This window comes from Jaculus jaculus, chromosome 11, assembly GCF_020740685.1.
Source record: "Jaculus jaculus isolate mJacJac1 chromosome 11, mJacJac1.mat.Y.cur, whole genome shotgun sequence".
NCBI lineage: Eukaryota > Metazoa > Chordata > Mammalia > Rodentia > Dipodidae > Jaculus > Jaculus jaculus.
The window spans coordinates 60,403,541-60,430,388 of record NC_059112.1 but is presented as its reverse complement, the minus strand read 5'-3'; the positions used below and the strand labels follow the sequence as shown (position 1 = coordinate 60,430,388).

General features: G+C 50.3%; 1 protein-coding gene across 16 annotated transcripts in view; it reads right to left on the bottom strand.

Annotated features, from left to right (window-relative positions):
• Positions 1–26,848, bottom strand: part of Ablim2 (actin binding LIM protein family member 2) — a 137,599-nt gene that overhangs the window by 28,475 nt on the left and 82,276 nt on the right. For 4 of the 16 annotated variants that reach the window (XM_045130015.1, XM_045130005.1, XM_045130011.1 and 1 more), the window contains 9 exons: positions 26,386–26,463; positions 23,351–23,500; positions 20,970–21,002; positions 18,618–18,738; positions 16,413–16,511; positions 11,198–11,299; positions 10,463–10,516; positions 2,302–2,354; positions 1,243–1,381 (listed from right to left, as the gene is read on the bottom strand). In XM_045130015.1, the coding sequence (XP_044985950.1) occupies positions 1,243–1,381; positions 2,302–2,354; positions 10,463–10,516; positions 11,198–11,299; positions 16,413–16,511; positions 18,618–18,738; positions 20,970–21,002; positions 23,351–23,500; positions 26,386–26,463 (829 nt within the window). The remainder of the gene's footprint in view (positions 1–1,242; positions 1,382–2,301; positions 2,355–10,462; positions 10,517–11,197; positions 11,300–16,412; positions 16,512–18,617; positions 18,739–20,969; positions 21,003–23,350; positions 23,501–26,385; positions 26,464–26,848) is intronic. The other 12 variants (XM_045130006.1, XM_045130013.1, XM_045130012.1 and 9 more) reach the window with 8 other exon arrangements.

The window sequence follows — 26,848 nt, the reverse complement described above, 5'->3', positions numbered from 1 at the left end:
GTAGGGTCACATAGTAATGCTGACAATCATGAGGGTGACAGGGAGAGTGGGTGAAGGGGATGCATGACTGTTCACTGTACGTCTAGTACTGGCCAGATTAGGAACTCATTCATGCCCAGTTCCTCCTAATGTCCCGAGAGTCATCCAGGAAGAGCTGGCCTCTAGTCACACAGCAGGTTATGGGTAAGCACACATCTGAGTTAGGCTCTGCATCATTGAGAAGTCAGGGGCTCCCTTTTCTTTCTTTTTTTTTTAGATTTTTATTTATTTGAGAGCGACAGACAGAGAAAGAGGGAGAGAGAGAGAATGGGCATGCCAGTGCCTCAAGCCACTGCAAACGAACTTCAGATGCGTGCGCCCCCTTGTGCATCTGGCTAATGTGGGTCCTGGGGAATTGAACCTGGGTCCTTCGGCTTTGCAGGCAAGTGCCTTCACTGCTAAGCTATCCCTCCAGCCCTCCCTTTTCTTTCTCACACATCCACCTCCAGGGACTTCAGTTCCATCCAGAACCCTGCTGCTGCTCAGCCTGGGAGACCTTGAGGTTGACTGTGGCCTGCACTGGTTCTCCTGTGACCTATAGTATCTTGAAGTGTTCATCATTACAGGGAGTTCCTCCATGTTTGAGGCTCCCTCCCAATTCAACCTTCACAACACCCTCAGGGGCAGACAGACATCATATTGAGTCAGGCCTTCTCATCTGAGACTTTTCAGTGCCTTGTTCAGGATGTCACAGGAGATGGGGAAAGTGCCTTGTTACCAGCGCTCCAGGTCTGGACTCACACCCTGGACCATGCCCACATCTGCTCCAAGGGAAATGGGCTTTTTTTTTTTTTTTTTTTTTTTTTTTGAGAACTATTCTTGCTGAGGAGCTCTTCTGGCTTTCCATTTTCTTGCCATCCCTTGGAAAGCCACCAGGAAGCACTGTGTGCCTGCTAGCTACTTGTGTCACTGATACAGGAGGCCAACAGGGCTCAGCTCTCTAATTGGCCAGCCTCATGTGGCATGCTATTTATTAAGGGTTTTTTATTTTTTTGGAGACAAGGACTCACTATGGAGCCCAGGCTGTCCTCAAACTCATAGCAGTCCACCTGCCTCAGTCTCCCAGTGCTGGAATTATAGGCATAAGCCATCACAGCCAGCTCTTGTTCTTAGGTTCTTAAGGAGGAAGGCTGAGATCTGTGGGATGGCTCAGGTGGGGCCCTTTGTTGGCAGCCTTTGGTGTGCATCAGAAGAGCCACTCACGTGAGTAGAGGCTATCTCCTTGCATTCTCTGGAGAGGGTCTCGGTCAGCTCTGCTACTGAGGGACACCGACTGGCTGTCGAGATCTGGGGAGTTGGTCCTTGTGTCTGGGTCCCCTTTAAGAAGCAGCCAAGTGGTCTTCTGCAGAGAAATAGAAAGTTGTGGGATCACTGAAGTCATCTGTAATGGTGAAAACACTTCACTGGAGGAACTTTCTAGTAGCTTCCATACTTCTAACCCATAAGCTGTCCTCACTGTGAGAAAACTCCCCATATGAAACTTCAACTTTTTAAAATTTTATTTTATTTTTTATTTTCGAGGTAGGGTCTCATTCTAGCTCAGGCTGACCTGGAATTCACTCTGCAATCTCAGGGCGACCTTGAACTCATGGCGATCCTCCTATCTCTGCCTCTTGAGTGCTGGGATTAAAGGCATGTGCCACCACGCCCAGCCCTAAAAGTTCAACTTTTAATACCAATCTCACTCTTTGGGGTACCTCAGCCATGTGCTCTGCAAGCATGGGAAACACTGTCATTCAATTCTCCCAACCAGACAACCAAGGTTCCAGGGAAGTTGGGGCTCTATAGCTTGACCCAGGAGAATAAGTTGAGGCTTTCCAAGATTCTCCCCCTCCTACCTTGAAGCCAAGTGAAGGGGGCTTTGACTGAAGAGACAGAGAGGAATTCACAGCTTTTGTGACTGCCCTCCCCCAGCTGTTTCCTGAGGGTATACAACTACATCGGAGAGGTATGGCTGGCAAGGTCAGAAATCTGGCCCTTAACAGAAAACACCTGCCAAGTCTGCTCTAGCACCTTTATGTCAAATGCCCCAGAATGCACTGGATTTGTTCCCCATCACTGTTCACCTCTCCTCAGTTACTGATGTGACCAGGCTGCAGGGCACACAGCTAGGAGACTGCCAAGCATGTGCCTGTCCTGAGATTAAAGAAGGAGGCTGATGAGTGTGGCCCTCACCTTTGGCTTTGCAGAATCCCAACAAACAGAGTAAGGGAGGAGCTGGGGAAGCCATCCCACCCCACAAGGCTGCAAATTCTTGATTACCTTCCTGCTATCCTGGTCGAAACTTTCATCTTCTCCATCCAATCGCCTCATGGCTAGAAGAGAAAAAAATTTGTAAAGGCAGCATGCCATGTATTTGGGGATCCTACTTCACAGTAATGCTCAAAAACAGAAATCAAAGAAAAGGTTGAATGAGTGCCTTTTGGGGGCCAGAAACAAGACAAGCTGGAGCAGGCTCCTTAAGATCGTGGCCTGGGAGTGCACTCGTGCCCCGAGCAGGATGGCTCCGGCAGCTTAGGAGCTGTGCGCAACAGCTGCAGGAGCGACAGCACCCTTCAGCCCTGCGGCCTCTGCCCCGAAGAACTGGAGACACTTGGCATTTGAAGGACACACTGTCTTCCCTTTCTCCTTTCAGTCCTTCAATCTTTCCTTCCTATATGTTTATGTATCTATCAATGTATCATCTGTTTATTGAGACAAGATTTATACAGCCCAGGCTGACCTCTAATTCACTATATAGCTGAGATTACCTTGAACTGCTGATCATCCCACTTTTACCACTAAGGGGCAAGAATTACAGGCATGTGTAGCACCACACCCAGTTTGATGTGGTGCAGGGGCTGGACTCCAGGGCTTCCGAGCCCCAGCCCCAACTCTGAAGTACACACCTTCTAACTTGCAAGTGGGACAAATGAAGGAACAAAAGGTCTTGGCTTCAGAGGCCTCAGTGTCAGATATAGCTGGGGCCTTCACATCCATCGCTGCCTCTCTCCCACCCTACCCCTGCATGGAGGAGCTTTGCCTATTTCAAAGACTGGGAGGACGAGGGTCAGCGAGATGCCTGGTCCAAGGTCATGGACTAGCAGGGGTGGAAGGAGGACAGAGGCAAAATCCCTCCCCTGCCTGCTGCTCACCCAGCTCTGAGCTGTGCCACTGGAAGGAGTGCATGAAGAACAGCAAAGAAAATGACAGAACACATCTGGCACCGAGGTCATAGAGCAAGTGCCACAGTAGTCCATTCACCAAGCACACTCTAGGCGGCATTTTGCCACCCACCGGTCTCACCCTGTTTCCAACCAGCACTGAGCAAAGAAACCACAGGAGGCAGCCAGGCGAAGTGGTGCATGCCTTTATCCCGACACTTGGGAGGCAGAGGTAAGAGGACCACTGTTAATTCAAGGTCATCCTGAGACTACATAGTGAATTCCAGGTCAGCCTGGGCTTGAGCAAAACCTTACCTCAAAAAACCAAAAAAAGAAAGAAAGAAAGAAACCTGCCACAGGAGGCATGCCAGTGAATCTCAGCACCCAGTCAGCATGGGAAGACTTATTGAGACCCCACCCTGCGCACAGAACAACTGTTGGGAACCCTGGGCTCTGTCCCAGCCCAGGCTCAGCTCAGAGGACACAGATGGGCTTCTTACCTGCAGCCCGTGGCAGGCTCGTCCCCGCCAGTCTTTTGTAGCGCCCTACCTCCTGCACCACCAAGGACAAGACTGACACCAGGCCAGACAGCTTGGACACTGGGGACTGGGCTACAGGACCTTAACAAGATAGGGCCAAAGCCAAGACTGAGCACTTCTACTCTGGACATGTGAACTGTGTTTTTCCTAACAGCCACCTATTTCTCCTTCCAGGAGACACTGACAACTGCTGTGGCTGGGCATCAACAATGACTCTTCACAGGTGACCAGCAGGATCTAGAGAGACATGCAGGTCATAATCACTCAAAGATCTCTGTAAATGTCCACCCCAAAGATTCAGGTCCAGAGACTCTTTGGGATGTGAAATTCTAGCCTACGAGTTCAAGCCATGGGGCACAGGGACTCTGGCTTCCAGGACTTCATATAGCCATGGAGGATAGGTGATCAGACACATCTGGTACTGAGCTACCTCAGAGATCCAGACAGTCCGGCCACCTGCCTAAATTCAGCAAGACCCTCTGACAATGTCGCCAGCTGTGCTGGGTGTGCAGCCAACTTGGCTCCAGGCCAGGGCTTCTCAGAGCCAATTTTGACAGCTTGCAAAACCATGACAGGTTCTCCTGAGGACAAGCAGCTTGGGCACGATGATATAGCAGACTGGTATTTTGCATTGTTGGTGGGTTGCTTCCATACTAGCCCTGTGTCTCAGTTTCCTGATCGTAAAGTGGGCAAATGCTATTTATCTCTCCAAGGTGTGAAGATCATGAGGTAATGTATATGAATGCTGGAATAACAGAGAAGCCAGCTAGGTTTGTTGAGTTGGGGATAAGCAAACAGCTAACAGGAGGCTAATTTGCAGTATGCTCTCTTAGGGTATCAGGAAAAGTGACATCCACTCAGGACACTCATCAATAGAGAGTTCGTATGTCTTCTATGTCACATAAGAGGGTTCTTCCTAAGTACTGAAAAGCATCTATGCTGAGGAATCCTCTTGGGAAAGACTGTCTACTCTCATGTCCCTTGGGGAATCTTGTTAGAGGTCAACTTGTGAAAGTGAAAGCTCTCTCCTTTCTCACAACAGGCATCTCTTTCCTCCTTCCCACATTTGACTTCATAATTCACTCATGTCTGAACACCCATGCACACATGTATATATCCCTCCAGCTGCTCATTTACTCATTTATATCTACCTACTTACTTTTAAAACTTCCCATTTACCCACACATTGGATCATCTACCCCCCACCCACTAATCATCCATCTATTCATGCATCCATCTGGCCACTAATCTATCTATCCACTAACCCACCCATACATCCCACTGTCCACCTACCGATCTTCTTATTCATTCAACCACCAATCCAGTCACCCCTTCAATCCATTCGCTTGCGCACTGATTTATGCAAACCCCCACCCAGCTCTTATCCACTAGTTCCCCCCTACTTTTGCTGACTGAGCTCTATTTGCTACTTAGCCCTTCAGATTTCATCCTTTCCCTTCGCTGAGGGCTCAGCGTGCACCTGCCCTGCCCCAAGCCCAAGGACGCAGGAAACCTCAGACTTGACCCTTTTCTTTCAGAAACTCCCTGGCCAGGGAAGTAGAGGCAAGCAGGTGAACTAGAAGGCTACAGTCATTATACTTTGACAGGGTGACAAAGTGAGCCCAGAGGTGGTTCCCAAGAAGTGCATGTTGCATATGATGAGTGCTTGCTCACAGGAAAGGCCTGTCCCCAGGTCTAGATGAACATATGCTGAGATGCTGGCCAATAAGAGAGGCGTGAACTGCATTCACACAAAAGCAGGATAAGGCCCACAGTGAGCTACGCAGCCGCAGCTGGCTGGCTGTTTTCCCTGCAGGACGTGTGCTGTGGGGCACAGCTGCATCACCTCAGCTTGCATGTGAGTCTGCTTCCCTGCTGCGCAGCTGTTGGCAGATGCATGAGCTCAAGGCTGCACTGGATATGTCTTGTGCTTCCTTGGGGCCTCAGATGACCTGTCCAGGGTGGGTAAACAGAGGAAGTAGATCGAGGGATGCCACATAGCAGGCCTGGGGCTTTCACCAGAGCTCATCACCTCCTTCTCAGTGGCACCTACACACCATCGCTCTGACCCCAGGGGCTCCTCTTCCTAATGTCCAGGGGGTAGTGGGGCTGTGAGATCACTCCAGCCACTGCTGTGGGGAGGGTGGTAGTCTCTGAACATCAGGAGGTTCTTGTTGCAGCTCTGTCTGCTGCCAGAACAGAGTTACTCCTGCCAAGACCTGTGAGTGACTGAGTACCAGGGCTGTGGCAGCGAGGTCCTGGCTAGCACCTAGCAGGTGTGCTGTCCAACACAACAAAAGAAGATGTTTCTAGAAGCTCAGAGAGGTGCTCAGGTAGTCAGGGGCACACACCTTTCCAGGGACCCCAGATGTGGTGGTGTGATTCAGGTGTCCCCCATAAACTTATGTGTTCTAAATGCCAGGTCCCCCAGCTGGTGGTGATTCGGCAATTGGAGCTTCTTGAAGACAGGGTATTGTCGGGGGGGGGGTGGCTTATGGGTGTTATAGCCAGCTTCCCCTTGTCAGTGTTTGGCACACTCTCCTGCTGCTGTTGTTCACTGGATATTGGCCAGACGGTGATGTCTACCCTCTGCACATGCCATCATGTGCACACCTCAAGTCTGTAAGCCAAAATAAACCGTTTCCTCCCACAAGCTGCTCTTGGTTGGGTGTTTTCTGCCAGCAATGCAACCCTAACTGCAACACCAAGGTTCCCAGAGGTTGTGGGGCATGCTCCTCTCTTCTACTCTAGAATGTGCTTCTGAGGACCAGATCTGTTGGTGGGGCTTGTCTTACTATTTTGAGCATGTACCAATCTGTACAGTTCAAATTGGACAGAAATTATACTGAGACAGTAAACGTGAGAATGCAAGTCCATTAGATCCTCAGCTCCATGGATTAGAGCCATGTTTGGTCACCCACATGTTCCTAACCCTGGGACAGAGCTAAGCACATAATAGGTAGTCAAAAAGATCCCTCAGGGGCTGGAGAGATGGCTTAGCAGTTAAGTGCTTGCCTGTGAAGCCAAAGGACCTAAGTTCAAGGATCGATTCCCCAGGACCTATGTTAGCCAGATACATAAGGGGGCATCTGGAATTCATTTGCAGTGGCTGGAGGCCCTGGCGTGCCCATTCTCTCTTTGTCTGTCTCTCTTCTCTACCTCTCTCTCTCTGTGCTTGCAAATAAATAAAATAAATTTTAAAAAGATCCCTTGGATAAATTAATCAAAGTCACGCATACTTCCTGGTGCTTAGCCTCCTGTCTACTGCATCAGGAGGGCAACACCTGCCTGCTGGTGACATCAGGACTAATAGCGACATGAGAGGAAAGAACGCAAAGTCAATGCCTCAGCCTCCTGCCCACCTCTTTCCCCCTGACTATCCTCCCCAGAGAAAAGGTGCTCAGCTTGTTCTTTGGATCACAAAGGGCAGTCTTAGCCCAGGGTCCCTTTCAGAAAAGCCTGACTTCCCATCTCTCTCTCATAGTCTTTGTGGACACAGTGGCTACCTGGCCACCTGCCCTTCCCTCACATCCCAGGAAAGGACCCCAAATCCAAGTGATAGTCAACTCCCTGAGAAAGGAACCCCAGAGAAGCTCAGAAAGCAATTGTTTCCTGTTTACGATCAGGGACTAAAAAACTAGCAAACTGTCACTGCCCCATGGTGGTACTTGTGCTGATTCACTCAGAAGGGTGGCTCTGAGAAGGCCAGTGGCCAGAGGAGTGCCCTCACAGATACAGTAGTGGCTGCAGTGGGGAGGCGCACACAAACCTGGTGAACGACCAGCCCTGTTCCTACAGCAGGGCAGCCAAACTTCCTGGGCAATTGTGGGGAAAACACTATGTCATTTTCTTATGACTTCACCTTAAACAGCCTAAAAATGCGTTGCTTCCCTCCAGTTCCTCAACTGAGAGACTCGAGCTCCAGAAAGTCCCCACTGTTCCTAACACCACTGTCATTTCAGAAACTTCCCTGAAGCTCTATGGTACAAGAGGCCTGACCACCATTTTCTATGGGGACAGACCCAGTGGAAGGAAGTACCTGTTCACCGTGGAGTGTCAGGATAGCAGTGCTGTTTGTCCCCTAGGCGCCTCCCAAAAGTGACATGGTTGGATGCTACAAGTAACTTCACATAGCACATGAAAACACAGGACAGTCCCCGGATGCATGTACATGGCAAAGCTTACAAACCCTTGGTCCCAGGTAGCTTCCAGGCCCCTGCACTGAATGCTGCCTGGTGCACACTACAGACCCAGCTTCATGTGGTGTCTGATGGAACAGATGGTTCCTATACCCTGGCCTCTTTCCTCCCCTTTTCTTGTCTTTTCCCATTCATTTGCTTTTCTTCCATTAAAAACAAGCATTAAAAAAGTAGGACTGGAATAGATGTAGAAACAATGTTGTGTCCTAAGTGCTATAAAATGTCATCCATCAGGTGATGGGGAAGGGGTCAGCAGACCGGATGTTCATTTCACCGCAAGGCTACAGCCTCCTCACCTGCAGGGATCCAGTATCATAAGGTGTGAGGAGAAACTGAGCCATCATGTAGCAGTGCTGAGCAGCAGCCACACATCAAATGACTGCTGGGCCTCAGAAAAGAGTAACAAATATTCAAGACAGCAACTTCTAGTGCCTTCGCAGTGGAGAGTTGGAAAGCAAGCACATTAGTAAAGAAGTTTGGTTTTTTAAACTGGATGAATAAAGTAGCTTAAAATAATGAATTGGGCCCATCACTGAACTTCATCCCACAGGGTCTGTGGCCACTCAAGCCCAGCTTGCATTCTGTGGGAGGTGAGGGGGCAATGGTCAGGCTGCTCTGGTGGATCAGGGGCTGTGAGTGATCCCAAGCACATTTGTGTACACACATGCATGCATGCACACACATACACATGCACACATTTCTATCAGGTTGCAATGTACCTGGCGGGAAAAGCAAAATGTCTCAAGTGCATGCACTAGCAACCAAAGGCAATCTTATACGTCAGTTATTTTCTGAGAGCTCCTAAGGAAGTCCAGTCAAACACAGTGTACAACCCCTGCCAAAGCTTCACTTATGTCTAGTTACGTACAACTTACATGGCCCACTTCCATTCCTAGTGTAAGTTTCACTTAGTTTAGCCTCAGACCATGACTGATCGATCACTTGGCAGTCAGTGCACTATCAGATCCATCTCCCTAATGAACAGTCTTGGGAGTGATGAAAAGATTTTGGAATCACTTGGGGTTTCTCAAATGGGAATTACCTTGCTGTTAGAGAGGGGAACATCTTGTATCTAATTATATGGATGGTTCAGCCATATAATATAGGTAGATGGAGCCTTGGCCTAGGATCAGGATACAGCAAAGGGAGCATTCAGAAGGACTCAGGTAAAGGGCTCCAAGTGGGTGCTCCATCTCAGCCTGCTCCTCCTGTGAGATGCTAATGAGCAATTTCACCTGGGGATTGGCCCTTGCTAAGGGGAAACTCCCCCTGTACATGTGGGAATCGCACACTTCAGGTGATGACTAAGGGCATGGTGCTGAGGGAGGCTAAGAAAGGCCTTGGAACTCAATCTCTAGCTTCACAACCTGTGGCCCTCTTTGTAGGCTGTCTAGAATGGCTCTGTGAGGGTCTCCTAATAGGGTGCCCTTTCCTCTGGCTGGGCCTCAGTTTCCCTATGTAACATGAAGAAGCTGGTCCTTGAGATGTCAAAGGGCCTGGGAGTCTACCTGAGCTCCCCTCCAAAGCTCCTCTGCTTGGATTCTGAGAGGCCAAGACTTAATTCCTTTCTTTCCTTTTGGGAAGAGGAAGAAATGTGTTAACCACAAGGCCTATCACCATGGTGGAAGAATAAAACCAGACCTCTGACCCTCTGGCTACCAAAGAGAGCTGGTTAGACTCTCATATGAGAGTACCCACCCAGTGGGCAGTGTGGGGCAGGGCTGCCTTTGTTGGGGGCATCTAAGAGGCAATGTCTTTATGGGGATCTTTCTCTCCGTCTCTAGTGACTGAGTTCACAGTTCTCACCATATACATTACTCTTTACAGCTGAGAGCTAGCTCCACACTCACTAATCTAAGACCATCTCTTGCCTGGCCTGGGAGAATGGAGGGGGAGGGAGAGAAGTAGAGGAGGAGTTTTGGTTTATAGACAAGGAAACAGAGGCTCAGGGTTGTGAAGCAATTTGCCCCAATCACCAGTAAACTCTAGTCCCAACTCCTGATGTTTGCTCTGTGGCTGGAGCAAAGTTCTTCCTCGCATACCGGCCCTGGGAAGGCTGCCATCCCTGCCAGTCATCTCCAGCCCCTACATGCTAAGGCGAGAAACCCCTTTGGATGAAGGAAAAGCAGTTTATTCTATCACAGATATTCTGAAGACACAGGGCTGAAATTCTTCACAACGAGTAAGCCACTGTTTTCCAAAGATCAGGCCTTGAGTAGGGAGAGGACAGAAAAGTCCCTGCCCTTCACCATCTCAGTTCAGGTCACTCAGTAGTCCTGTCAAAGCCTCTCAGTCCTGCTCCCTCAACTAAGCCCCAAGCGCTACGCATTGGCCTCAGTTCTCTAACACACACGGTGTTCCTCCACAGCCACTGGTGAAGAGAGGCCTCTAAGGCGCTTACTAGTGAGAAGACATATTTAATGTTCAGCCAGCAGGCAGCTGGAGCCTTGGCCCAGGATCAGGACACAGCAAAGGGAGCATTCAGAAGCAAGTGGCTGCAACAGACATGCAGGCAAAGCACGGCAGCAGAGTCCAACTGTACCGTGCTGTTTGTAGATAGGGGGCTTCCTATAGATGTTATCTTTTACGCCAGTGTCTGGGGAAGAAGGAAACAGGAGAGAATGTGAGGAGAAGCAGGGAAGCAAATGTGACTGTCTCTGCCCCATTGCTTTCTTCAGCTCACCTCACCCAGGTTAGAGTCACCAGCAAGACCCAGGCACCATCAAGTGGCCAAGGCTAAAGTCACAGATCTCCATCAAGCATCCCCCACCCAGACACCACCCATCATCAGAAGGGGACAGGGAGAGAGATGGCTAGGGGAAATGGCAAGCAAGAATCACAGGGCCACCGGGGTGCAGCCAGCTCAGACAGCCCCTTTTCTCTACCCTGTTTCTAGGATGAAAACTGTCTCCCTGGTATTTGTGGGCTTTGTAAGAACCTCAGAAACACATCAGTTTGGGGTGACATGAAAACCCGTTGCCTGTGCTTTTTTGTTTGGGACAGGAATATATATTCCAGGCTAGCCTTGAACTCACTATGCAGCCCAGGGGTATCCTTGATCTTGGATCCTCCCTCTAGCTCCTGAGTGCTGGGATTGCAGGCGTACACCACCACACTTGGCTCCATCAAATGACTTTTAAAGAAGCTTGGAGTTTGGGGGAGCAACAGAGAGGCTTGGGAATCATGTGTCAATTCCAGGCCATGGGGAAAACAACTATGACAACTCAGGTGTGGCCAGCATGGTGCCTGAGGAGCCCACAAGTATGCCAGGGCCTACCTGGGACATGGAAGTGGCGAGGTGCCTGCTGGTAGGTGGAGGAAGGAGGCCTGCTGTCCGAGAGAACCGAGAGGCTTGGCGTGCTGCGGCCACTTTCACTGCCTCCAGACGAAAAACAGCGATAGCAGATGAGGGGCAGAAAAGCAGAGTATTTCAAGCAAAAAGTCAGTGTGTGGTGAGCCCCACCTCTCCTGCCAGCAGGGAACCCAAATTTTGCCTGGGGAAGTCTGACCCCCCATCCCAAGACTTCCAGCCTGGGCCTGATGACTTTCTAATCCAACCTTGGTTGGAACCCGGCTCAGTGGCCCCACAAAGCAGTAGTGACCCCGACGCCTGGCAGCTTGCTAGTGCATGGAACGATGAGCTAGCTGCCTGGGGCCAAGCTCAGGGGAGAGGGTGAGGGGAGTGAGCCCTGAACACTGAAGGGTCATGAGAGCCCACGCTTCTCTGAGACTCTACCAGCTAGCTGTGAGAATGGAACCAAGGAATGATAATAGATAAAAGGTGTTCCACAGAATCATTAAGGAGACTTTTGTCACTACAGAGGGCATGGAGGTCAGCATCAGTCAATTGCTATGGTCTTAAATATAGCTTTTTTGTTTGTTTTGGAAAGCAAAATAGGATATGTGCTGGACTTCATCCCTCAGATGCAACTGCTTTGTGCTCTGTGAAGAAGGTTGGATTATCAAGTCATGGATGAGCTGAGACAGCTAGGTGACCTGAGTGGGTACCCCACTCCCACCTGTTCAGCATGAGGAGATGAACAGAATGCAATGGCACCGGACACATAGTGAGGAAGGAATGTGGCTCACAGTGGGACACACCAAGGCACGATGGGTCACTTCCATTAACCTCTGGAAATCCTGAAGGCCAATATATCTGACAACTTGGCAAAGGAAAGGACACTCTGGACTTGAGAACACACTCAAGTGGCTGGTTCAAGGACCCTAAAGTGACCTCAGAGTGAGATGGAAGCCAGACCCAGAAGTGGACCAGCCAGGGACTGCAGTGGACACCACGGAAGGCTTCTGCCTGGTGGGGCAAGCCAGTACAACAGTGGGGCTCAGCTCAAACAAACACCAGCCATGGCCACAGAGCGGACTGATGACTCCAACTTCGAGCGCCTTCTCCCACCTGGGCAGGGGCACTAACTCTAACTGCTAATGTTGATGCTGCATCAGAAATGTCCACTAAGTACTTCCACTTAGTGATCTTACTTAAAGCAGTATAAAACCTTCTAGCTTCAATGGTGTTAGCTTGTTACTGCCAGTCCTAGTGGTAGCAGGAGCCTTGACCCAGGAAGATGGACCCATGTTCAGGAAAAGGAAACCACAAGTCCCCTCTGCCTGTGACATCCATGACTCTATCAGTTTCTGGGGCAGCAAAACATGGTGGAAACAGCAGCTTGTTTTGTCTCTCGAGGTGGGGTCTCAGTCTAGCACAGATGGACCTGGAACTCACTCTTAAACCCACAGTGATCCTCCTACCTCTGCCTCTTGAGTGCTGAGATTGAAGGCGTGAGCCACCATGCAGGCTCTGACAGTGACTTTTAACATGCAGCTACACAAACTACCCTAGATGGAATATCCCTACCAAGTATCATCACCAATTAAGCCATGGTAACTTACCCAGGTCAATCCATGCCTTCATATGAATCAACCCATTCTTTCTTCTAGCTAGATTTCATGATCATTTCTGTCACTCCCATCCAGTTGGTTAAGAATTGTAACAAACCCCGATATTCCTATCTCCCCCAGAGCTCAGCCTATGGTGCAGTATACCCTGAAATGACAAGGAATTCTGACACACGTGTGTACACTCATCTCAGACATTTAGCAGGACCAAGACTAATGGAGCTGAGGCATAGGTGTGGTAGCCTAATGACCAAGTAGGCCCACAGTATGCTTACCACAAAGGGCCTCAAACCCTAGTCACCCTGATTCCTGCCTGGGACATCACCACTGTGTCCCTCCTGCATGACCTGCAAGGCCTTTTCCTGGGCTCACCACTGGCCCAAACCCTCCCAGGTCCAGGCTCAGTCTGTGTCTTACCTGCCAAGCCCTCTGGTGGGCAAAGCCACTATGGGCCTCTCCCCTTTCTGGATGCCCTATGAAGCTGACAAAACACAGTGCTGACCTGGATGACACAGTGCCACCTTGGAGCACTCTGCCTGTTTTTTGCATGGCACAGAGTGCCACCTGTTGTAAAAAAAAAAGAGACTGTCCCGTGAGCTGGGTGTACTTACTACATGAGGCTAACGTCCTCCATGAACTTTAATGGAAAAAGACCTCAAGCCAACAATGTCACCCAAGAGAATCCTTTTGCCAGGCTTGCGGCTTCTCCTAAAAACTTCACATTGGAGTGTTTCCAATATCCACCTAGGAGGAATCCCCTGTACTCGTAATTCTGAAGGGGCTCTGTGCAGAGCTAGGCAGCCCCAGGCATTAGTCTGCCTTTGTCTTCTTTTCAGTTTAAATAAATGTTTTATTAAGAGCTGGGTATTGTTCACAATCCTTTAATTTGGGAGGCAGAGATATGAGGATCACCCTGAGTTCAAGGGCTCCCTAAGACTACAGAGTGAATTATAAGTAAGTCTGGGCTACAGTGAGACCCTACCTTGATAAAACAAAACAAAAAAGAGGTTTTAGCTGGCTACATAGAGGTGCCAAACTTTTGATATTCCTCCAGCATCTAGGGACCACCTGTAACTCAAGTATACTTTATTTGGATTATTTGGATTATCTCTACTTTTCTCTGACATCCCAGGACCTGTCTAGAACACCACACTACACACGTCACATCTTGGTTCCTTGCATCTATGACCAAGGTCCTTGTCACAGATGACCCTGATAGCTCTGAGAAGTGCTGGCCAGGCAGTATGTAGAATCTTCTCTACTTGGACTGGTGGGATACTAGAAAACTGGGGGCTGGAGAGATGGCTTAATGGTTCAGGTTCTTGCCTGTAAAACCTAAGTGCCCAGGTTCAATTCCACAGTACCAAGGTAAGCCAGATACACAAGGTGACGCATGCATTATTTCATTTGCAGTGTTCATTTACAGTGGTAAGAGGCCCTGGCTTGCCCATTCTCTATCTGCCCCACTTCTCTCTTAAATAAACAAATATTCTTTTTAAAAAAAAACTGGACTTGGTAAGGAAGACACAAAAGTAACATGCCATCTTTGTCACAAACCCCCTGAGCATTGAGCTGGTGCTGATGGCCCCCTGGGGCAGCTGCTCTTCCCTCTCCTTCCAAACTCCTCTCGTAGGGGGACACAGAGGGGCCGGGCTCCCTTCATTGTCGAGAGCAGGAAGGACAGCCAATGTGTACTACCTGCCCTAGTCTCTAGCCATAGGCTAGCCAGGTGTACAGTCCCATCAGGTGCAGGGCCCAGAAGACACGAGGAAAGCCACATTTAGGGCAAGTGGGCAAAGTGAGGCATATATCCTCTTGGGAGACTGGCTTTATTTGTCTGGTAGTCAGGTTACCTCCAGGTTCTGGGTGCCACCCTCACCCTGAGATGCCCATGGACATGTGACACACATGCACCCAAGACTCTAGCCAGCCATTCTGCTGCTTTAGAATGTGCCACTTTGGGCTATGGATCTTCTCCCAGGACTCATCCCCTACCAGAGACCTGGAGCAGCAGAGGGCCCATGAAGGAGGGACGAAGACAGAAAGGATGTCAGGGGGCTGGAGAGATAGCTTAATGGCTAAGATGCTTGCCTTTAAATCAAAAGTACCCAAGTTCAATTCTCCAGGTCCCATGTAAGCCAGATGCACATGGTGGCACATGGAGTTTGTTTACAATGGCTAGAGGCCCTGGTGTCTCCAGTAAATAAATAAATAAAATATTTTTTTAAAAAAAGAAAGGATATCAGGGCTCTTCTCAGAGGATGAGGGGCAAGGTGAGTGATAAGAATGCATGTGAAAAACAACAGATCTGTCTGCTGATCTCTGGCCATGGGTGCTCCCACAGAAGGCCTTCCAGAGGCCTCGTACTCCATGGCTGAAAGGGATAGGCAACTTGGTGCATCACCTGGAGGCTGATGAGGACATCAGCTATACATCCTCTAATGCCCTCAGCAGCTTCTGGTGGTGTGTCCATAAGCTGGACTGCATAACAAAACTCCACAACCCCACTGATTCCTTGCACTTTCTAATGCTGGAAATGGTGATCAGGGCCCGGCAAATGTGGTTCCTCATGTTCTCTCTTCCTGGCTTGTCCATGATGACCTCTTCTCCCGCTGTCCATGTGAGGGACTTCTTCCTCATCTTACATGACTGCCAGCCCCAATGGATGACAACTCCCACCTTGTAGCTTCATTTTACCCCCATCACTGCCTTAAAGTCACATTACTATACTGTGGCTTTTCTTTAGATTGCATAAATCTTTTTCTCTTTTTAGATTTTTAAAAAAATTTTTTTATTTATTTATTTGAGAGCGACAGACACAGAGAGAAAGACAGATAGAGGGAGAGAGAGAATGGGCACGCCAGGGCTTCCAGCCTCTGCAAACGAACTCCAGACGCATGCGCCCCCTTGTGCATCTGGCTAACGTGGTACCTGGGAAACCGAGCCTCAAACCGAGGTCCTTAGGCTTCACAGGCAAGCACTTAACCACTAAGCCATCTCTCCAGCCCTTTTTCTCTTTTTAAAAGTCACATTACTAAATGTCACTTGGGGTGGGGGAGCTAGGCCTTGAATATGTGAACTTGGGGAAATACAAATCAGTCCTTATCACTGAGGAAACAATGAGGGCACCCATTTCTGGTGGGATCCATGTGTATAAGTCTATAGGGATATGGGTAGAGGTGGGTCTGCATCCTGAAAGACCCAGATGAGCTCTGGCCCTGATACCAGGCATGTGAGTATCATGGCCTCTATACCTCGGCTCCTGTTCCTACAGGCTGACACTAACAGAAAACCTTCCCATAGGGCTAACTGGAAATGGATGAGATGACTCAGGCCAGGCTCCAAGCACAGAGCAGGGTCTCAGAAGATCCCTGTCTCCTTTGCCTCGGCCCTAAGCTGCTCCCTCCGGCTTCAGTCTATTTGATTAGCCACCTGTGATATTCTGCCAGGAACACAGACACACTGACGAGAACAAAGCCAGATGCACAAGACACACAGGAACACAGGCACAAAACACGGGGCTCGGTAAGCCATGCGGTGACATGGGACTAGCACTCACGCCCGTGCACTGCAAGCCTTACCTCGGAAGTAGGGGATGTAATGATGTCTGAACACGGATGTAGGGCTTGGGTGTTGGGACAGGGACAGGCAGCTACTGGTACCAACACTTGCAGTACCAGCTGCAGGCGACAGAGAGCAGTCAGTAACCCTGGGCGCCCACCTTAGAGCCACAGTAGTTCTAGTCCCCACTCCTCTAGGGACAATGCTGCCCCACTTTCCAGTAGCTCATGTCTTCCCGAGGTACCTGAAGGGGGTTGCCCAGCAGGCTATGGGTCACTCTCCTCCAGGTGAGGTCAGGAGACCTTGTCTCTGGGATATAGGGTGGCAACCAGGGCCACATCCTGTGGCCAGGCTCAGAGGAGGACATTCTCAAAGCTCTGCCTGTGGCTCACTTTGGGGTACCCTTGAGGTCAAGGACAGTTGGAAGGCAGCTTTCAGAGGTTGGGGAGTGGTCTACCTCCAGTGTCCTTATGAGCCTTGCCACCACAGACACAAGGCTTAGCTTTCTGGGCAGTCAACAACCAGGTCCTCCTGGTGACACAGGCTCTGTAGAACTCAAGAAAGTCCCTGCTGTCCACTTACTGACTCACCTATGCACCTGCTCATTTACTCAGCCACCCACCTGCTCATTCATTCATTCATTTGCTTCTTCCCTCCTTCACTCACTCATTCACCCACTCATCACTAACTCATCTACCAATTCACTCACTCAGCCACCCACTCACTCATTCAATCATCCACCCACACATTCGCCTACTCACTAATTTACTCACTGACTCATTCACCCACTAAGTCATTCATTCACTCACCTACTCATTCACTTATCAACTTGTTCACTTACTCACTCACCTCCTCGTTGACTCATCCACCCATCTACTCACTCATTGACTCATTCACCCATTCATTCATTCATTCAGACATACACTTACCCACATCCATCCATTCACTCACTTAGTCACATACTCACCCACCTAGGCACTCATTCACCCACTCATCCATTCACTTACCCACTAATTTGCTTATTCATTCATTCATTCACTCACTCATTCATGCACTCATTGACTCATCCATCACCCACTCACCCATCCACTCACTCACTGACTCATCGACTCATTCACCCATCTACTCACTCATCCACTCACTCATTCATGCACACATCCATTCACACACTGACCCGTTCACCTACTCATCTACTCATGAATTCTCTTATTTGTTCACTTGCTCACTCATTCACTCACCCACTCACTCATTCAACGGTTTGCTCACTCACACACTCACACATGCTTTTCTTTGCACTTGCTGTGCAGGACATACCAATTCACTTATTTACTTTCTTATTCTTTCACATGCTACTCATCCACTCATTCATTCACTGTCCTGCTCCCTCACACACTCATTCTCACACTCACCCATCCCCCTACTTGATGCACAAGATATACTAGGCACAATGCCAGGACTCAGTGAAAATGACTGCAAATGAATGAGTTTTGATTTTTCCAAAGTTTGCAAAAATAAGAGCTGCAGTCCATGGGTGTGGAAATGGGGCCATGCACAGCTGGTCAGGAAGAAAGCAGCTTGGAAAAATCCCTCTGAAAGGCAGCATCAGTAGGCATTGCTCACTCGGACTGAGGAGCTTCAAAGCCAAAGGAGACAGTGCACAGCTGGGGGCAGGCGGGGATGAGGCGACACGGCAGAAGTCCTACATGGGACTCTCCCAGCTGAAAGGGTATGGGGACCTCTTGCCAATTTCCTCATGAGGACAGCTGTCTCTAGGGTTACCAGCTGAATGACAAGTACAACATCAATAGACATTCTGACTCCATGTTCTGACCCAGGTCTTCCCAGACTCCCATGGGCCGAGAATGAGCTACAGTGTGTACTCTTGTCTTGCCTATTATTTTGCCTCTCCAGTTGCTCTGCTACTGCCACAGCTGTCCACTCTAGCTGTGCCACCGGGGCGTCAGGCTTCCTAGGAAATGCACTATGCAGGTAGCTTCTGTACTTCAGGATTATCAGCTACCCCTGTGTTGGCCTCTTACCTAGGCATGAAGTGGCCCCTTTTATTAGAGCAGGAAGTGGCTGGTCTCTCCACTGCCCACTCCCTGGCACTTCCATCCCCTTCTGCCACATTTCTCATTGCATAGAGGAAACTTCCTATCAGCAGAAGCAGGGAGAAGAACATCTTCATCAGGGGTCAAAGGAAGTGGTGGTGGGGTGTTGAGTACCTGGACGGCTGTAGTGCTGGGGTGATCGCGAAGTTGGGGTATAGCGCCCAAGGCTGACAGAACCGGCAGAGCTGGGGCTGGAGGTCCGGCACTGTTTGTAGGACCGGTCATCCTGATCCCCCTGGGTGGAAAGACACAGCTTGTGAGAGCCCACCTTTGCCCTTCAGACTCCTGGCGCTGATTCCACAGCACCAGGAAAGGCACAACTAGAGAGTCAGATAAGGCCTGGGTGTGATGCTGACATACCCCTTGGCCTGAACATGGTCCTGTGCCCATTGGGTACCTACCTCTCCCACACCTCTGCACCTTCTGGGTGCTGGTGATTCTGGGTAAGGGTGGAAGCACCCCCACCTACATCACCCCATTCCCCTCCCATCTGCCCCTTCCCAACACCCTGAGCCACTGGGAATACCTTTTGAGGATCACAGAGAGGCCCTCAGTCCCAATGGGTGCTCCTCACCCGTGAGGGGCTCCAAGTGCTCTGGGGCACATTTGGGTGGAGGCAGGTAACCCTCTGGGGCCCAGAAGCCCAGCTGACGAAACACACAAGCACTGACAACATAGCCCCCATCTGAGGAGGAATGAAGGAGAGCTGCTGAGCGCAGCCAGAGCAGGTGGCAGTGGCATGAGATGGCATGGTATGGGAGGGTAAGGCTGCCCATATGGCACTCAGCCCACCCCAAAGGGGAGATACTGCTACAGTGTCCTCATGGCACCGCTGGGGCTAGCAGGGGCCAGATCTGGTGCGCATGGCTGCCTTGGTCTGTCCGAGCTGACCCTCTGCTCCTTAGTGCTGCCCGTACACTTTACCTTTGTGCCTTTGCAGGGCACATTCTCTCTGGCCTCCCCCGTGTCAGGCGCTCTCTCTCCTCAGCCACATTGCCCTGCTGTCACTGAAGGCCTCCTCTGCGCAGCCTTGATGGCAGTGCCCCTTACAGGCATCCTGTCTCCTGGCTTCTGGACGTAGTGCTTACAGGCTAACGAGGGTGGAAAAACCTGCTGGGAGCTCTCACTGCTATGTTAGGCTGTGCATGCTTGGATCCTAGGTGTGCTGCTCCACCACAGCTGGCGTGCAGGCAGGCCCTGCCTGTGCTCACCTGGGCCCCTGAGCACCATTTCCAAGGGAACATGCTCAGGAGCCTTGAAGCAACAAGGCAGGGGCTCAGTGATAGATTCTGCTGCAGAGGCTATAAGGAGTGAGGGGTGAGCCTTAGCCTGCAGAGGCTTAAGGCGATCCAGTGGGTTGGACTGGGAAGCCCCCACCTCCCTCCCAGGATGAGGGAGAAATAAAAGCAAATGGTCTCAGTGAGGTCCTGGCCATAGTCACTGCCTCAATCTGACCAGAAGCCTCAGGGTGAGCAGCCTCCTGCTGACCCAGCAGGAATCCATGCTTAAGAGCCACAGCCTGACAGAGCAAGGGCTGCAACAGGGCCAGCTCTTCCTAGGGGATTTTGCCTTGGAGAATCCTGATCTCATCTATGGGTAGGACTAGCTGGCACCCCTCCCCTCAGGCCTCCTCTGTGGGAACTAGGTGGTGGTACAAGAGTGCCCTGCTCAGCAGGCCAGTGGTCACTGTGCTTTGGTGGCTTAAATAATGCCAAGATGACAGCCCATTGAAAGCACCTCTAGCCAGGTAGGCTGGAACAAGGGACCAGGAGGCCCAGTGGTAGGCACAGGCCCTAGACCACCAAACGGGTTGGAATCCTGTCTCTTCCTACAGTTTGTGATGCTGGAAAGACTATCTGACTTCCTGATGCCTCAGTTTCTCCATTGGTAAAATGGGAAGGTCATAGAAGCTGACTCTGCGAGTTGTCACGGGGTAAAGGAATTAGGTACACAATGCTAAAGGCAGTGCCAGGCACACAGCGAATGCTCAAGTGTGTGCTGTGCCACTGGTCCTGGTTCCTGGCTACCATGACCTCCTCCTCAGGGGCACCAGGCTTCGTGGTACAGACTGAGTCTGAGGAGCAGACTCTCTACTGCTGATGAGGATGAGAGGCAGACAAAGCCTTGGGCTGTGAACACGAAGCTTGCTTGATAGAGGTGCTCTCAGCATGCTTATCCTCAAGGGCCCAGGGCTTCCGTACAGACCCCAGCTGACCCAAGGAAGCCATGACCCAGGCCAGGATCTCTTCAGCAGTACATGTCCTGGATGTCCGCAAGGGCCCAGCTGCACACACACAGGGGAGCATGCAGATGAGACATGATTATAAAAACAACGAGTGCAAGGAAGGTGCTGGGGTGCCATGGCAGCCCAGCTTCATGGCCCTTAGGGCACTGCACTGATTGTCTCTATAACCCTGTGGGCGGCAGCACTGAGCACACAGGGCACAGGCATGGGGCAGGCGTTACCTCAGTCGGCGTTGGTGAGAGCAACTGAGGCGACTGTGGACACAACAGAGTGGCCTGTTAGTGTGTGACATCAGGGGCTGCTTTGGGGTGAGGGGGTTGTTTGTTAACACAGGTACCCACATGCTCTCTGAGTCTCCAAATGAGTGGGAAATAGTCCTGCTATGAGAGATACATGTGGTGTTGTGAACTTGGCTCTTTTTCCTCCCTGGCCCACTTGCTATCTTATACCTTCCCCATAGACCTAGTTTTCTAAAAAGAATGCTGCTGGTGGTTCAGGGCCCAGTGCAGCAAAATCCTAGAAGCCTATTGCCTCAGGTTTTTCTGAAAAGGAAACAATAGCATGGAGGGCAACAGAAAGAGGGCAGCTGGGCCACAATCTGGGAGACTGAGGCTCAGAGAAGGAATACAGGTCACATGCTTCTAACCAACGACTTATTTCTCTGGTAGACTCCTCCCTTGTAACAAATCACTTGAGGACAAACCTTCTACCTCACTCAGGGGTATATAGACAGCAGAGACCAGAGCCAGGAAAATAGCCCCATGTGAATACCAGATGAACCTCACTCATCTTGGTTTGCTCAACTGTGCCTGGTAATTCTGAGAGGTGAGGGATGGCTTATTGGTTAAGGCACTTTTCTAGAAAGCCAAAGGACCCAGGTTCCATTCCCTAGGACCCACGTAAGCCAAATGTACAAGGTAGCACATGCATCTGGAGTTCATTTGCAGCAGCTAGAGGCCCTGGTGAGCTCATTCTCAGTCTCTCTCTCTGTCTATGTCTCAAATAAATTAAAACGGTTTTTTAAAAAAATGCAAATTCAGCTTGACTGTCTGGTGACAACAGATATAAGGAATGGCACAATGACAGTGGCAGTGAGAAAGTGATCAGCTACCCTGTAGTGTGATTGCTGAGTATCCTGAGGCTATTCTGGGCCCCAGGAGGAGGTGCAATTTTGGTGTGAACACCCCTGTCCCAGGACAGCCTAGCACTGTCCCATGCAGAGACAGGTCCTATGAGCATGGTGGGCCACAGGGGCAAAGTGTGGCAGAGCAGGTGCTGGGTAAGGGATCACTCCCAAGTCACAGTCCTCCCATTCCACTGCCCCTTAATAGCTCCTTGTGTCAGAAGTCATCCAGGGTTAATATGACCCTGCCACTAAAGGGACTGTGGCCTCAGGTGCTCAAAGAAACCTCCGAGGTTTCAGGGCCCCATGTCCATGAACACTCACTCTATGCTTCCCTCCATTCATAAACTGGTAATGCTGTGTGACCTATGGACATAGAACAAGGGTGTAGATAATCCATGGCCTCACACATCACCTGTGCTCACTCCAGCCCTTCTCAGCATCTAGGAGTGTCAGCACTCCAGTCCAGAAGGGCCCTGGTAGAGAAATGAGTAGAATGGGACTTGAAGCCAGTTGTCAGACTTGAAATGTGTGTCCCAGAAGGATAAACACCATGTGATGCAGGGGAGGGTGGCGGTCTGGCATTGGGTTTGAGAAAGGTGGAGCCAAGTCATTCAACCTGTGACTCTCTCCCAGTGTCTGCTATCTGCAGGCCAGATGGGGGACAATGAAGTCCTCACCCAGATTGGGTACATGGTATGTGGTGCTGTGGGGATGGCACCTCATCCCCCTCAGTAGTCACATGTTGCCTTCCTCCTCTGACACCTGTGCATCAGGAGTGCCACCTTCTGGTCTCTGTCCTTCTGTTCTCACATGGCCCTCATAACCCCGTAGGCCTGTCCAGCAGCTATGACCTAAGTGGCTAGGCTTAGCATCCTGGCACCACTACATGTACATGGCACATCAGGTCTGGGCCTTTACTCTCTAACAGGCCTTGATGAAGCCACAAAATGAGGTGGTCCAAGGGGACCAGTTTCCCCATCCTGGATAAGCACCAGCCCAGGCTCCACAAGCAGCCACAGTCACACTAAGATCTCATAACCACAAAAGGAAAATGTGACCCAAAGGAATTTAATGCAGACTGTCAGCCTGGAAGAAGATGTCACCAAGGGACAAAGGACACAGTCCTGCTGAATAAGAGCCCAGGGAAAGAAGAATTCTGGTAAGGCAGCATGGATGCAAGGCTGCTTGGTCTAGGTAGAGAAAACAATCTACTTCATGAGTCAATAAAACTCTTAGTGCCTGGGAAAATACAGTGATTTTTCACAATGTACCAATCATTTTCTCTAAACCCCAGACTGCCTCCTACTTGAGGAAAATGAGGAGTCTGAATGCACTGGGATTGACTTCAATAAAATGGACAGGTTATATGGAGGTGAGGAAGTGAGGAGCAGTACAGATGACTAAACTCTGTCCACAAGGGCCACAAACAAGATACCACCTGGGGCACAGCATGCAACACGTAGGGCAGGGCTGTACCTCAACGTAGCTCTGCCTGTCCCCTGCGGTCGAGTGGCTGATGTAGGGTGAGTAGGAGATCATGTCAGGACGGTCGATGTTATAGATAGCCTTGCTTTTGGGCAGAGCAGCCAAGTCCCTGTAGTCCAGAATCTCATCGCCAAGCTTCGCCTGACAGAGGAGAGAGCAGGGGAGAGGCGGTGAAGTGCAGACGAGAGGAGAGGGGAGCCGGTGAGGCACAGAGGGAGCAAGGGAGAGACGGTGAGGCACACACCAGGACAGTGGGGCTCAACAGCCAGGAATGAGAATGGCTGGGGTCACAACTCCAGCTGATCTATCTACCTATCTTTCCTTGCAAATAGATCAATAAATAAAATATATCTTAAAAACATACACACACAGGCATAGATACATGGCATAAACATACAACATAAATATGCATGTATCCAAATACACCTCCACACGCACATACAATTATACCATCTGCACACACTCTGTGCCTCTCAGGGGTGGTGGCTGGATGCACCTCATAGCTACCCACTCCTAAATGCTATCATACACTTGTCCATACCCACACACCCACATACTTACGTATTTATATAATCATACCTTCATACAATGGCATCTGCTTGAACACTAGAACTTGTTCCTATAAACACACACACACACACACACACACACACACACACACACACATCCCTAGTGTACTACTTTCTCCACCAAATGAGAGCCCACATGTGCATACACACAGCACTTTTGAGCATTACAGTACAGCAGCAAAATGGCCAGCGTTTGACAGAGTATACAGATGTGGTCTTGGGGAGGGGACCTCAGCTATCTCTGTGGCTCTGGCCCATGAGGGCAACCATTTGTGTTTACTGAGTGGGATTCTGTTTTCTTTAAGACTGAGGGCTGACCTTCTGTTGATATGTATGATATGACCTTCCCTATGTCCCCAGGCCAGGACTAGAGCACTCCAAGACTCTTTTTGCTTTGTCACCGAATCCCTCTCTCTAACTCTCTTACCCAGCCACTGCACATAAGGCCTCCTGCCAAAGAAAATTCAAACTAACAGGGCAGTTGCACAGGCTGAGTAGGTGCTCTGGGTCTGTCTCCTGTAATACTGCTGGACTGTTGAAAGCGCCCCAGGTAGGTTCCTGCAGACTCCAGTGGGACATGCCAGGAGCATACACTTCCCAGATCACTGAGGCTGCTGTGCCTTCCCCTGCTCACCTGTTGTGGTGGTTTGATTCAGGTGTCCCCCATAAACTTAGGTGTTCTGAATGCTAGGTTCCCAGCTGATGGATATTTGGGAAGTAATGCCTCCTGGAGGTGGTGTATTGTTGGGGGCGGGCTTATGGGCTTTATAGCCAGTTTCCCCATGCCAATGTTTGGCACACCCTCCTGTTGCTGTGGTCCACCTTACGTTGGCCAGGGGGTGATGTCCACCCTCTGCTCATGCCATCGTTTTCCCCTGCCATCGTGGAGCTTCCCCTTGAGCCTGTAAGCCAAAATAAATGGCTTTTTCCCAGAAGCTTCTCTTGGTTGGGTGATTTCTACCAGCAATGTGAACTGGACTGCAACACCTGTCCTCCGGCTGTCCTTACTCAGCCTACAGTGGGTAGCCAGGAAGCCACCTGGCCCAGGCAGACACTTCATTCTTCAGGCTCCTAGTCAACCTCATCCCCAGCAGCAGGGACCTCAGTGGGCAGCTTGTGTGATGCCATCAGGTCAGCAGTGTCTTCCACAAATGCTAGAGGCCTTGCAGAGCTATCCTTCCACACCAAGACCTTCTGTGGTTGCTATGGCAACAGGCTAAGCTGTCTCACTGACAAAGGTGTGTGCACACAAGTGGATTTTCTTTTTTCCTTCTTCTTCCCCACAGTCCGTGCAGCAAACTAAACAACAATCAGACCACACATGATACTGCCATGGCAATATGCTGCAGCTGACAGCCACACACAGCTGTGCCAATGCTGCCTCCACACTGTGCCCACCGCCATGGCCAAAAAGAAGTCGCCAAAACTGTTTGCCGGGCTTGGGTGGGGAGACTACATGCTGCTCTAACTTGGGTTCCAGTCTTGGTCATCTTGCTGTGACAGGTGGTGGGGTGGCAATGACAATGTCAGCAGAGATGCTGGTCCATAAGATAGAGCTGTGTTCTTGCATACTGTACAACAGACAGCCCTTGACACTGCACTGGGCTGCGGCCTGTCCCAGCTTGCAGATGAGGTACCAGAGGTCGCTCATAGGCACACAGCCAGCCTGTGGACCTTACAAGTGCAGGCTGACACTCAGAACATGTAACTCCAAAGGTGTTCAACCATTATTGGATGGAAGGGGCTGAAAAGCACATGGAAGAGAATGAGCCCCATTCCCACTGTGTTATAGCCAGTGTGGAGGGGGGATGGTGGAAGTGACTCGTCCTCTGTCACCTGCCTTCCTGCCTGGTTCTGGTCTCCTTTTCATGACATGCCACCCCTCATTGTTACTTACATAGATAATGCCATCAGATAATAACATACTGTCTCATCTTTAACCTGCCTTCAGAGGTAACCACAATAGCAACATAGCAACTTGTTAAAATGCTCAAGTACTTTTTATACACATATGCATGAGTGTACACACACACACACACACACACACACATACACACACATGTATATACTATCCAAAACACGTCTTGTAGGAAGTAGGGCAATGTCATTATATCCACATGACAGATTTTGCTCTGTGGATCACAGGCCTGCGTGGTCCTACCACGGCTTACCTATGGGAGGTCACCATCTTTGTAGCACTATGAACACTAACTGCTAGTGCCACTTCAGTCACCACCCAGTTAAGAAGAAGCTCCCAGTGGCTTTATCAGGCCATGCAGATATGTCCATAGCCTCCAAGTCCATGCCCATGTCTTTCCTGAAGCAGTGACCAGAACATAGGCTCATCTCTGCCACGCATGGTGGCCATCTTCAGTGGACTCTGCTATCCCCATGGCACTGGCTCAGTGATGACCCAGGGACCCCCAACTGTGTCTCTCTCCACAGGGCTCCACTTACATAGATCACGCGGCTCGGGGACCCTGAGGTACTGGAGGCGGGTACAGAGATGATGCTTTCAGAAGAAGTCCTGGTTTCCTAGAACAAAGAGGCTGAGCCTGAGCTGGGGTCTCAGCAGCTTCAGGAACCTTCTAGAGGCAGCTCCATGATACCAGCAGAAATGCAGTGCAGCTCAGCAGGTGGGCTTGTCCCTTTTGTGGGTTGACAGAATTGTCAGAACATACACATAGCCTTGAATGAAGAACTGAAGAGCTACAGTCAGACAACACAGCAGGCAACAAGTGACAGGTGAAGGGACAACATGTCAACACGGGTTGACTGGTTCTGGCAGTCCTAAGAGGCCATGGATAATCTATGACTCTAAGAGTAGACCCTCAAGCTCCATAGCATGGGAGCCTTCTATCACCCACTGTCCTGCTATGCAGAGATACCAAGAGCATGGAGGGGGGGGGGTATGTGGACT